This window comes from Haplochromis burtoni, unplaced genomic scaffold (assembly GCF_018398535.1).
Source record: "Haplochromis burtoni strain Fernald_Lab_line unplaced genomic scaffold, NCSU_Asbu1 Contig_19, whole genome shotgun sequence".
NCBI classification, from domain to species: Eukaryota; Metazoa; Chordata; class Actinopteri; order Cichliformes; family Cichlidae; genus Haplochromis; species Haplochromis burtoni.
Genome location: NW_024582380.1, coordinates 3,077,926 through 3,090,039, shown reverse-complemented (window position 1 = coordinate 3,090,039; position 12,114 = coordinate 3,077,926). Strand labels below are relative to the sequence as shown.

At 46.4% G+C, this 12,114-nt stretch overlaps 1 protein-coding gene across 4 annotated transcripts in view; it reads right to left on the bottom strand.

Annotated features, from left to right (window-relative positions):
- The window catches only part of ebf1a (EBF transcription factor 1a), a 64,984-nt gene that overhangs the window by 40,727 nt on the left and 12,143 nt on the right, over positions 1–12,114 (bottom strand). For all 4 annotated transcript variants that reach the window (XM_014331856.2, XM_005916437.3, XM_005916438.3 and 1 more), the window contains exons 5-6: positions 11,489–11,562; positions 9,966–10,034 (exon numbers count right to left, since the gene is read on the bottom strand). In XM_014331856.2, the coding sequence (XP_014187342.1) occupies positions 9,966–10,034; positions 11,489–11,562 (143 nt within the window). The remainder of the gene's footprint in view (positions 1–9,965; positions 10,035–11,488; positions 11,563–12,114) is intronic.

Sequence of the window (12,114 nt, the reverse complement as noted above, 5' to 3'; positions counted from 1 at the left end):
CACACACACACACACACACACACACACACACACACACACACACACACACACAGACATGCACTTATGCACAAACTCTGTGCCCTGACCTCCACGTGTGCCTGCTGGTCCATACTGGGTCTAATGACACCGTGGCCTCCCACAGATCAATAGTAAGCTGTCACTCAGCTGGCAAGCACACACATACACGCACACACATACACGCACACACATGCACGCACACACAACGACGTACACACCTATACACACACACAAAAGCAGCCGGACAGATGCAGACGCACATACACTCATGCAGCTTGGGGTGTGCGTTTGCACATTTGTGTATGCTGGAAGCCATGTTTTCTACAACCTCAGCAGATGCCCTCCTCCCCCCCTTTACCAACACCCCCAAGCCCACCATACACACACACACACACACACACACACTGGACCAAAGCCATATTCTCTCTCCTCAGCTGTTTTCTCACCCTCCTACTCCCTAACACAGAGAGTCTGAGTCCTGATGTAATATTGATGAATGAGTATGGAGGCTGTATAAAAACTGATAGTCCCTGTGATTGTTAAATTATAAATTGTCATCGATTTCCCGTCCCTGCCCACATATGCACACATGCATATGTGTCCACGCAAAAACACACGTATTAAAACAGTCACACAATTGCATTTGCCCATGCAGGGAGGGAAGAAAGAAAGTGCCCCCCACCTCCTCTTGACTTACTACACGTCATTCACCACGATCTCTTCCTGTTTCTTTTCTCCATTCCACCCCCTCCACCACCCCCCTTCATTCTCTCTCTCTTCTTCTCCTCAACAATCTCAAGCACCCATCCGCCTCTCTCCATACACATCTCAAGTGCCACTTAGAAAACCAGACTGGGGTTTGAGCCAAACTCTCCTCTTGGTGGTTCAGTGTTTGTATGCCTCTGTGTGTGCGCATGTATGTGTGTGTGTGTGTGTGAGACTTTTAGTGTCTTGGAGTCAAGAGGAGCGCAGAATAAAGACCTTCATTTCCCTTTAATTTCGGCACAAACTCGATAATTTATGCCTGACTAAAAATCTGTTAAAGCTGCGACGAACTCTGGTTAAAAAACATTTGTTTGTCTCTGTTAAATCACTAATTATAGCCTGGCACAACACGGGGCAGATGCGGGCTAATTCACCATTAGGCCGTTTGGTGTTTATTAAACTTTTATAATGTGATCACTCTGATAACAGCACAATTGTTTCCCTGGGCGTGTGTGATTATAGTGTACCCCTCTGTCCCCTTGTAATGTCTCCCATTGAGCGTGCGTGTGTCCGTGTATATGTGTGAATGAGTGTGTGTGTGTGTACGTGTCTTGGAGCTCGCGGAGCAGTGTTTTCCATTTCTCATTAGAGTGGCACAGACTCCTGCTGCAGGGTCAATGGAGAAGGGGGAGAGAATGATGTGTGGATGTGTGTGTGTGTATCTGTTTGAAGGGGAGTGGGGTGGTAATGAGTGCAGGAACATAATACTACGGCGTCCATTAATGCTCTGAGGCAGTGACATTAGGCATACTTAACTAATAGAGCCAGTCTCTGCAATTACCCACTGTTATCTCTGCAGCTTTAGAGGGGAACCGGCTTTAATAAATGTTTGTAGTAATGTGATAAATGCCAGGTTTGCTCATTTGTAATCTACACTGCGGGACAAGGGGAAGCGGGTGGATCTAATTGTTTTCCTCCAGATTTGAGAATGAGGTTGAGTTCAGAGAAGTCCTCTGCAGTGGAAGAAGAAGAAGAAGAAGAAGAAGAAGAAGAAGAAGAAGAAGAAGAAGAAGAAGAAGAAGAAGAAGAAGAAGAAGAAAAGTCTTCCCTTTTTCAGAATATATTTCTCCAGGTATACGCCTCCCTCTCTGTTGTCTGTCTATCTGTCTCACTCTCAGCCTCTCAGTGGGGTACTATTACAACCGTCCTCCTGTCAAACAGAGAAAAGCATCCCATACCTGACGCTCACCGTCGCGTCCCTGCCTCTTCTTTTCTCTCTCCTCTTATCTCTCTTTGATCCGGGCCCACATCAGAGGTGCTGGCGTGATCGTGTGTGTAAACATCTTGTCATGCTAACATGGGCGTCATGACAGAAGAGAGATGCGCTTCATTAACGGCACGCTTGTAAGTTTGTCTTTGTGTTTGAACGTGCCTGTGTAGGCTATACGTCTCTTCATAGGTGTGTGCGTGTGAGGGAGCGTGTGTCATATTTACTCAGGTCAATGGAGGAAATACAGACGAATCTGATAAAGTGCTTTTATTTTATCTTTTTCTTTCTTTTTGTAAAAACGTGACCTAATTTAAGTCCGCTTCAGCTCTACAAAACTAAACTTGGCGCCTTATCTGTTTCTCTCGAAGGCTCCTCCAAACTCCTCTCTGAAAAGCTACCTCAACAGAATAGCTGTAAATTAACAAGCAAGTAATTGCCTGCTAAGACAAAAAAAATATAAAAAAAAAAATAAAATACACCAGCAATTTTGCCAGTCACACCTCACACACCCCTTCATTCTTTTGGCAGTAAATCTTGTCTGTTTGTGCGAAGACAATAGCCAGAGGAAGAGGGAGGCAGGGAGGGAGCGGTGTCGCGCGAGGGGAAAAAAGAGAAGGTACGGCAAAGAGAGAGAGAGGCAGAAGAGAAAGCGGCACTGTTAATTGTTTTCCAGAGAAAAAGGTTGCAAAGGTCTGTGTGTTTGAACTGAATGTCACCTCATGTAAATCACAGCTCCTGTGTTTGGGGAAGCCAATAACTGGGGGGATAATTAGCGCGCAGTCTCTCCTGCAGCCGAGGAGCAGATCGAGGAGGAACGCGTTTGCCGAGGAAGAAGCGTTCAAAAAGCGAGGAAGATTCCAAGTGTGATTAACCGAAAAGCTTCCAGAGTTAAATCTGGAGTTCTGAGTGGGAGGACCAAAGAGAAAAAGACACATAGGCAGAGGGGCAGACAGACAGGGAGAGAGATGGAAGATAGGGGAGACACATGGATGGAGAAGAGCAGAGGGAGCAACACAGATTGCAGAAGGAGACGCAGAAGCAAAGGAAACAAGTGAACATTTCTCCGAGTGAGGTCAAGCCACTCAGTAAACAAGCAAACAACGATAGAGGCGCGCACAGAAGAGAGGGGGGGTGAAGGCGGTGTAAAACAACAAAGTGCCTCAGTCGATTGCCTACGCCTTACTTTGTCTCCCCACATGAGTTACATAAACACAAACAAAGGCCTTTAAATCCAGCTCTGCTTTTTGAGGTGGAACAGCGACATGTGCTTAGGTCTCATTTGTTGTTGATTAATGCAAAGTTAAAAAGAAAAGAATATATTAGGAATGTAAGAATATATCATCCCTTTGATCAAACTGAGCTGTTGACCATAATTGTCTGCACACTGACGTCCACTGCTTTACATTTAATTATGGCAGAGATGCTACTTTGAAGATTTCCTTTTGTCTCTTAACATCGCAGCTCAAATTAGTCAAGCTCAGTGTCACAGAATTCATATATAAGAGCAGATATGAAGACGTTTAACTGGGAGAGGATGACATAGTAACTAAATAGCCTTTAGTTGCTTTTTCTTCTTCTTCTTCTTTTTATGGTTTTGAAAACGCTGGACCTAAAAGCAAATCTTGCGCAGAATAATCAGAAGATGACTTTTAATATTGTAACTTTGTCGCAGGATCCCAAGGCCGATATCACAGAGCACATCTCCCCCCACCCCCCAATCTCCCACATGGCGTGCAGGTTTTCCTTCCATTGTGACATGTGAAACTGAGAGCACCGCTCGCAGTGCCTGGCCAGCGATCCATTCTTCCTGGACAGATTGATGGAAAACAATCAACAGAATATACATCTTGCTCGGGCACAGCGTGTCACAAGCGCTCATCCTGGACACCTGGACTTACATCCTGGGCAACGGCGCTGAGGTAAAACACCAGAGGAGGGACTACTGGCTGATAGGAAGTGAAACATCAGGAGGGTTGGGGAGGTGTATGGAGCTGGCATGAGACATACTGCCTGTGTCCTCACTTAGCATAAACAATCAGTAAACAATGAATCATCAGTGAGGGCTGCGATCGGGGCAGCTTGAAGCTACACTGCTTGATGACACACTGGCTCAGCCTGCTACGAAAGGATGCACGAGTATCCTTCACTGAGAGGAGCTGGTGTGTCTATTCAATTAAGAGCAGCAACACGGGCAGCTGTGTATCACATTGGCTGTGAGAGAGCACTTAGTGGGTTGCGCACATCAGAGCACGGGGAAAACAAAGCCTCTCACACACTAACACACACAGCTTTGCACGTCCAAATGTATAGCATCACACTTGGAGGGGCACGCGCACACACATGCTCTTCACGCCTCATTTGAAAAGCAAATTGAGCGCATCTTCTAGGGCGAATCATGGACTAAATCCTGGAAAACGTTACTCTTTCCTCACTTGCAGTACACCACACACACACTCGCACATGAGGTCCTTTGCATGTGCAAATATATCTTCCTTCTATTTCACTCCCGTTCTATCCCTATCTCTCTAACCTGCAATTTCCAACACCAAAAAATGTCTTAAATAGCTCTCAGAGAAGTAGGACGCTACTCATTTGGGTCAGTTCTGGCCAGCCAAACCCCTCCATTCTGGGACAGAACAAACACTGACACAAAGGCAGAGGGAACAGCCAAGGAGAGCAGCCAGGTCAAGCGGGGAATGTCAAGCAGTAATGACAAAGCAGTTTGGAGAGAAAATAGAGCTTACAACGGTGCTATGTGGCTCCGGCCAAAAAACAAACAAAAAAATCCCAAAACCCTGGTGTTGTGAAACTATGAACTTTTCACTGTTATGACATTTGTAAATGATGTTTTATATGGACTAATAAACTGGCTGTTACCTTCATTCAGCAGGGGGGAGAGAATCAGCTTAAATACCTATAAAGTGGGATTGCAGCTCAGTTTTAGTTTATTGGGGGAAAGAATTAAGCAAACAAAAACACACAAACACACACATGCCCACAAAAAGCATTAATAAAATAATATGTTCAACATGTACCTAATTGTTTCCTTTCCACAAAACGAACTTATCCAGGGTTAATTTGATACGAAGTAACTCACCCCCCCAGAACAATTCCCAGGCATAAACTCTGAGAATTGCGTGGTAATTTATCGCAAATAAAAGTGAGACAGCTTTTGGGGGGAGGTTGTAGGTTTGGATGAGAGAGAAAGTGGCAGCGCTGTTTTAGAGGCTCCTCGACCTCCAAACTCCCTGCTGTCAATCAGCGTAGCTGCCCGTACCCTGGGGACATGCTTTCCTCCAATGCAGGGGGGGGGGGAGAACACAAGCAAACAGATGCAAAAAGCTGCAGGTCAGTGTACATCTGTGCATGCTATATTTCTGAACGCCTGTGGATTCCTTGCAACTGGGCATGCGCATGCCTGCATGTGCACTTGGGCTGGAGGCAGCTCAGGCAGCTCTGCAAGGCCGTTAGCACCTGAGGTAGGGGAGTTCTGCTTGCATATCGATGAGCCGGCAACTTCGCCTCTTTGCCCCCGAGCCCTGTTCAAACAACCAGATCCAGCTAAGGGCCAGTACTTTTCAAAGCCTCCCATAGCATCCTGCTTAAGACTGCACAAAAAAGAAAATGCACATTTACCCCCCCTCCCCCCCCAAAAAAAAGAAAAAAAAGAAAGGCAACAAATCAAGCCAAGGCGAGATCATAAAAGTTATGAAGGAAACAAAAAAAGTCGCTGAGGAGACAGTGCAAGACAACTTGAACGTGCAAGTGTCACTCCCAGGGTGTTTCTAGTTTCTCTTTCCCTCCTAGAGAAATGCCAAACTACTGATAGGTGGTGAGATGGACAACAGAAAACCAGCTGTGAGAAAAAAAAGGGAAAGAAAAAAAGAATCACAATCTTGCATTAAATAAAACTGACCCAAGATGTGGAAAAGAAAAGCAAATGATAAAGACCTTCAGGTGTCAGCGTGTACAGTGAGAGGATCACTGCGGTGCAAGTGTGAGCCTTCACCTTCTCACTAACACAGTCATGGATATGAAAATGAAACTAAGCTACGGGGACGGAAGGCACTGCCAGTAAACCGCATTAGCATCAAATGCAAATGAGAAGGGGGCTAATGGCTGGACAGGTGCAGACTGGGCCTCTAAATGACACACACACACACACATATTTGCAGGCACACGCACACACACACACACACACACACACAAATGAGATGGATGAATTAAACATGGGTGGGCTCTGCTTGGGGGGCTGGCAGGGCTGACATAAAGTCAATGACATACATTATTCACTAGTGCACGTTAGCCCAGCCAAGGCAACACATGACCTCTCACCCCAGGAAGTGCATCCAAACATAACAACCAAAACAATAAGGGGGTTCCCTGCTTGCAAGAGAGGGACCTGAGATAAACTAGCCATACATGAGCCTGGAAAAATGATGTGTTTAAAAAAACGCTGACCCGATGTTTATTTGTGTTTTATTTTAAGCAAAGGTGTAGACCCGACACAGCTGATAGGTGAACCAAAACCTGGTTCACAAGTGCTAACTACCCACCGTGAAGCTGAGGAGTCAGCCTGTTCCACTGGCTCAGAGAACAGGAAGCTGTCGGCCATGACATCACCCTCCCCGGGAGGAGCACTTCCTGCCCGACATTCTTCACTCAAGACACACACACACTTGTCAGGAAATGGCCTCTATCAAAACACACACTTGCTCCTGGGGAAATAACCAACACTGATGCGGATACACAAGCACAGACACGCATGCGAGGAAATGGGCCACATCAACAGCGGGCTGCAGGAGTGTGTGCAAAGGCAAACACACCAACACACCCTCAAAAAAAGAAAAGAAAAAACAGCAATAAACCTGAAATAACATTGTCTGTACATGTAAACTTGACACCGCTTTGTGCCCCTCCTGGCATTGCAAACGGAAGAGGGATTGCGGGCTACGCATGATAACCAGTGGATTCTTATCGCTGGTCACAGAGTGTTTCTATCCCACCCCTCCAGAGAGACTCTCCCAGCCTCGGGGACACCCTGCAGCAGGCCTATGGGAGCTGGATGAGCAGGAAAGGGCTACAGGACACAGGTGGTAAGAGGCAGGAGAGGACACATGGTGCTGGAGGGATTGCCATACCCCCTCCACTGCAAATAGGGTGACACATTTGTCCACAATTATACCAAGTGCATATACTAAAATAGTTCAGTGAGAAGACAAACATAAGACTCAGAGAGAGGGAGGGAGAGAAAAAAAGCTTTACATGGGTGAGAGGGAAATGTGTTTGTGATTTGGGGCCCATCAGGGCACGTGATAGAGCGATCATACACTGTGGCTGAATACGATTAACCCCATGCTAACCGAGAGTGATGGGGAGAAGTGGAAGTGGAGGTTTAGGGGTTAAGGGCTCCCCCTCATATTATCCTGCTTCTGTAAGAGGCTAAAGTGGACCACACATGTTTCCCTGGGGAGCAGAAGCACAGGAGCATCACACCTTTCAGATGCTTCTCCTGCCCAGTGTCAAGCACAGACTCAATGTGTCATGTCAAGGTCTGACTGAATTTCCAAGAACTCGCTGCTACTGAGGTTAAATACATAAAATATGGCACGAGTTGCTTTCTTCTTCTCCTTCCTCAGCGCTGATCCACATCAGACAGCAGAGAGAGAGATGACAACGCGAGCCACGATAGTCCTAAATCAAAACAGCCAAGAAAGCGGTACAGATTGGCGTCGCGTTAAAGCGACTCCTGCCTAAACAAATACGCTTCTTAACAAAACATCTGAAGCATATTGCTCCTCGTAGATGCTTTAAAGCCCAAACAAATTCTCTTTTCAACAGAGGGGGTGGGTGGGGACGAGATAAAGAAAGGGCTGAGACTCTCCCGGTGAGCGAGTACAGTACCCAAAAGCGTTGCCAATCCACACTGTACCAGATTTGTTCTCCTAACAATCAAATAAGTTTCTCATTAGCTGACTTTATTTTTCCTCATTCCCGTGGTTTTGCTGCAGTGGCCTGTTTCTCCAATCTTAACGAGAGAGAGCTAATTAGGCAATCAGACCCATTACTCTTCCAGAAGAGTTAGAGCTAGCCCAGCTAATTAGGGCTGTAAAATCTAATCATCTCTGAGAAACAGCAGAGGGCTAACGAGCCCTTATTTAACGAACTAAATAACTTCAAGGGTGGAGAGGGGCTGCTGATGGTATTTCTTTATGAATTTGAAGGAGGGGAGCTCATGGTAATTGAGTCAGTTTCAGCCTCACAGTTGTTTGTTTGTTTATGAATCCCTGATTATTACAATTGCCAAGAATATATTGGTACTAAATGAGCAAACGTATAAACCCTCCTCTGCTTAATCCCCTTTGCCCCCCCCCCCTCTTTTAAAAACTAGCTACCCCCCCAACCTTTCCTAACTGCTCTCCTCTCACCTGACCTATTTTGCTGTCCAGAAAGAGTGCTCGCTGGAGAGGAAAACAGAGATATTGCTGTTGTTTTCTCTCCCCCTGTTCTAATTTGTTGTTCGTTAATGCTGCCCTCACACCTGAGCCATCAGGCGTCGGGGGAATACCGCCAGCGAGCGACCACAACACATGCTCAGTGTTGGAAAAGCTGTTGGCGGGAGGATCAGGCCGCTTCACTTAAGGCTGGTCGTGCTCAAACCGCGGCAAACCCAAAGAAAAAGTTTTCACATGGCATCCGTGAAGACGGAGCAACGGAGCGCGCAGATGAGAAATTCAACAAGTATGCACACATGAAAAACAAAAATCAGAAATATGGCACAGAGTGATGGGCAGGCGTGTTGTCTGAGGCCACGTGGTGGGGTGCAGCTGTCTCAGGGAGCGCTGAGGTGAGGCCTTCTGCTTCAGTGGAGCGGAACAAGGGTGGCGCATGCACACACACAAACTTGAACACACATAAATATATATATTTATATATATATATATATATATGTACACACACACTCGCACAGGTAAAAAAGTAGCTTTCCACAGAGCAGCAGTGAGAACGGGACAGCTGTGTTCATCAGATAGCACAGGTCACTGCCTCATTAACACTCACACAAATACACTCAAATGTGACAAATTCAAATCAGACATCAGATAGACTACAATCTGCCTCATTTTACCCAATGACGCAGTGGCTAGGACATAGTTGAATATCAGAAAATACATTCTAAATTCCTTCATGGAAAGTCTCTTCAGCTCTCTTTAAGTCCTGATCAGAACCGCCTTAAATCTGCACGAACAAGAACAGCTCGAGTACGAGCAAAATACCTTCCCTCGTCCTCCCGCGTGCCACACGCACACACATGGCAGAGGCCGGACAGTAAATCTCTCTGACTATAAATCCTGCAAGCTGCTGCATCAGTCAGAGGTAGTTTATGACAGCAGAAGAAAGGCAAAAGACTGTGAGTGTGTAAAAAAAACAACCCAGCTAACAATAGCCATCCACGAGTGAGATTTATACACAGAAATACACACACCAGAGCGTAGTAGCTGTAACCCTAACTGCTCATCAGCTAAGTCATCAGCACGACCACACAAACGCTGTTTGACCACACTTGAAGCAGAGCTCGACTGCTCCGTGATTGCTCCTCCACTTCACGCACGCAAACACACTAACACAAACACACAGCTGGAATATAATTTACTGCCGTTTCACACTTTCTGCTTACACAGACAATTATGGCTGCTCAAAAACCCCCAGAAAACAACCTGTGGCTGCTTTATTAGGCCTGCAGGTTGCAATTTCTCAGCCAAATCACATGTCAAAGACCCCTTCCAACTGCTTTCTTTCGCTAAAAATTGAAATGGCTTCTCGTCATGCTTTGTATGTTCTGCCATTATTTACTGCTCCTGTACTTGGCCCACAGCGCTTGTTTCACACACCCCTCCACAGTTATACCTGCTGCACTTGTGTTTGCGGTGACAGCGCATCATCGTGCCGGGGTCAAAGGGCAAAGTTTGCTTACCTGTCGATGATGACAGGGTCTGATGGGGTCTCGTTCCTGTTGCCACAACTCTTCTTATCGCAGCATCGACTGCAGGGGATGGGGATGAGACAAAAAAAAAGGATGGGGGGTTAGTCACCTGGATGCAAACAGCAGCGAGAGCAAGATAAGGTGCAGCATTAAGGGGAGAAGAAAGCAGATGAGCATATAGGAGAGGGATGTGGGAGTAAAGGGGGCGTGAGACTTTTGTGGAGTTCAAGAGGAAGCATGGGTTGGATTTCTGTTTAGCTTGTCAAAGTAAGACTGGGGCTTTTGCACTACAGTAGGCGAGATCAGCCGGGCGATTTTTAGGCAAAATTTGGAGGAGAACGGGAAAAGCGGCGAGCTTGAATGGGACTGGATAAAAACTTGAATTAGCCTCCAGGGCTCAGGTTAGCTCCATTTCTGTCAGACATCACAAAACCAGACATCTTATGTTCTCTATTTTTCCTCAGTGCTCGTCCCCTCCCTCTATCCCGCCTCTCTCCCTCTCTCTCTCGCTTGTTCTTTCTCTCTCTCAGAAGTGGGTCACAGAGTGGTCCCACTGGACCTGGAGAGTAGTGCATGCCGGGTAGAAGGGGGTTGCATACTGATGTGACGAGTCCTTTCTGAATCATTTGACTGCACCGCTATGTAACAGCGTGTTGTGTGTCGTCGACACCCCCCTTCTGTATTCCCCCCCAAAAAGTATCATTGCGTCTACCTTTCCCTCTCTTGCCTGCTCACCTGAGCCTTTGCATGTCTGTGTGTACCTGTGTCTGACTACATGTGTGCATCTACTGTATCTGTGTGTGTGTGTGGGAGGAGATGAAGAAAGACATCGAAGCAAGTGAGAGAAGGCTGGAGAGAGACTGACCCTCCCCCTGCTTTCTCAAGTCCCCCAGGACAAGAGGACTGGAGAGCCAGATCAGATTTCTGATCTCGACCGTTTCCTGCAGCATATGAAAACAAGTGGTCTAAATTGCCTTGTGTGATAACCAGGAAGTGTCTACACTTTGCCACTAGCCATTTTTCTCCATGCAACTCTTACATGTTCTTCTAGATGGCTGGTTTTGTAAGAGACAATCGCACGCTGTGTGATGCCTTTATTGATTGTGAATGCATGCAACGGGACTGTGAGAGTCCTCCCAGCTTACTACTTTTGACTGAGTGTGTGTGTGTCTGTATTTTATGTGTAATTTGAGTCTGTCTCCCTCTGCACATAGCTCACTGTCAGGACACAGCAAACTGCATGTATTACACAAACTGAGGAGGATGGGTTTGAGTAATGAGCTTTTCCTTGTCCTAATTAGCTGAACATGAGAGGGATGCACACGCGCACATACACACCGACACATACACGCACAACAGAAATAGGCCAGGGCCCGTCTCCCCAACCCACTTTGAGGAAAATGATAAGATTTCTATTGCAATTTAGCAGCGCTCCTCATGTCCTTGCCCCCTCTTTACACCAACAAAGACATCTTCGGAGTGAGAAATGTGGTATAAAATGCTTTGCGTTTTACCTGCACATGATCTCATGGGTCAGCAGCACCCGACACATCTCTGGATTTTTGTCCTGGCCCTCATAAACAATGGCCTAAAGAAAGGAGAGGGGGAAAGATAACAGAAAGTTAAAATGATTGTAGTTTACATTTTTTCAGTGGTGTATTAAGAGAAAAAAAAAGTCAAACTACAATGCAGGGGGCAAGTAAAAAACAGAAAGATGTGTGTGCATGTGTGTGTGTCTTTCATCTGGGAGTAGTGTTTGTCTATCTGGCAAATCTGTGTATCGTGGGAATCCAGTCCTCCTGAACAGGAACTCTCTGTTCTGACAGAGACAGTAAGAGCAAAATTGTTGGTGTGTGTGTACTACTGCTCGTGCATATGTGTTTGTGCATGCACGTATGTTTATACGTGGTGTACAGTGAGCAGTTGGACTGCCAGACTGGAGTATAGTGCACCATCTGGTCCATACAGCACAGCGTCCAAAAATCTAGTCTGGTTACCCCTCCAACCCCACTCAACATGCTCTCCAGGGCTGTGATCGCCCTGCACACACACACACACACACAAACACAATCTCACATACACACACACACACACACACACACACCCACACACACACACACACACACACACACACACACAC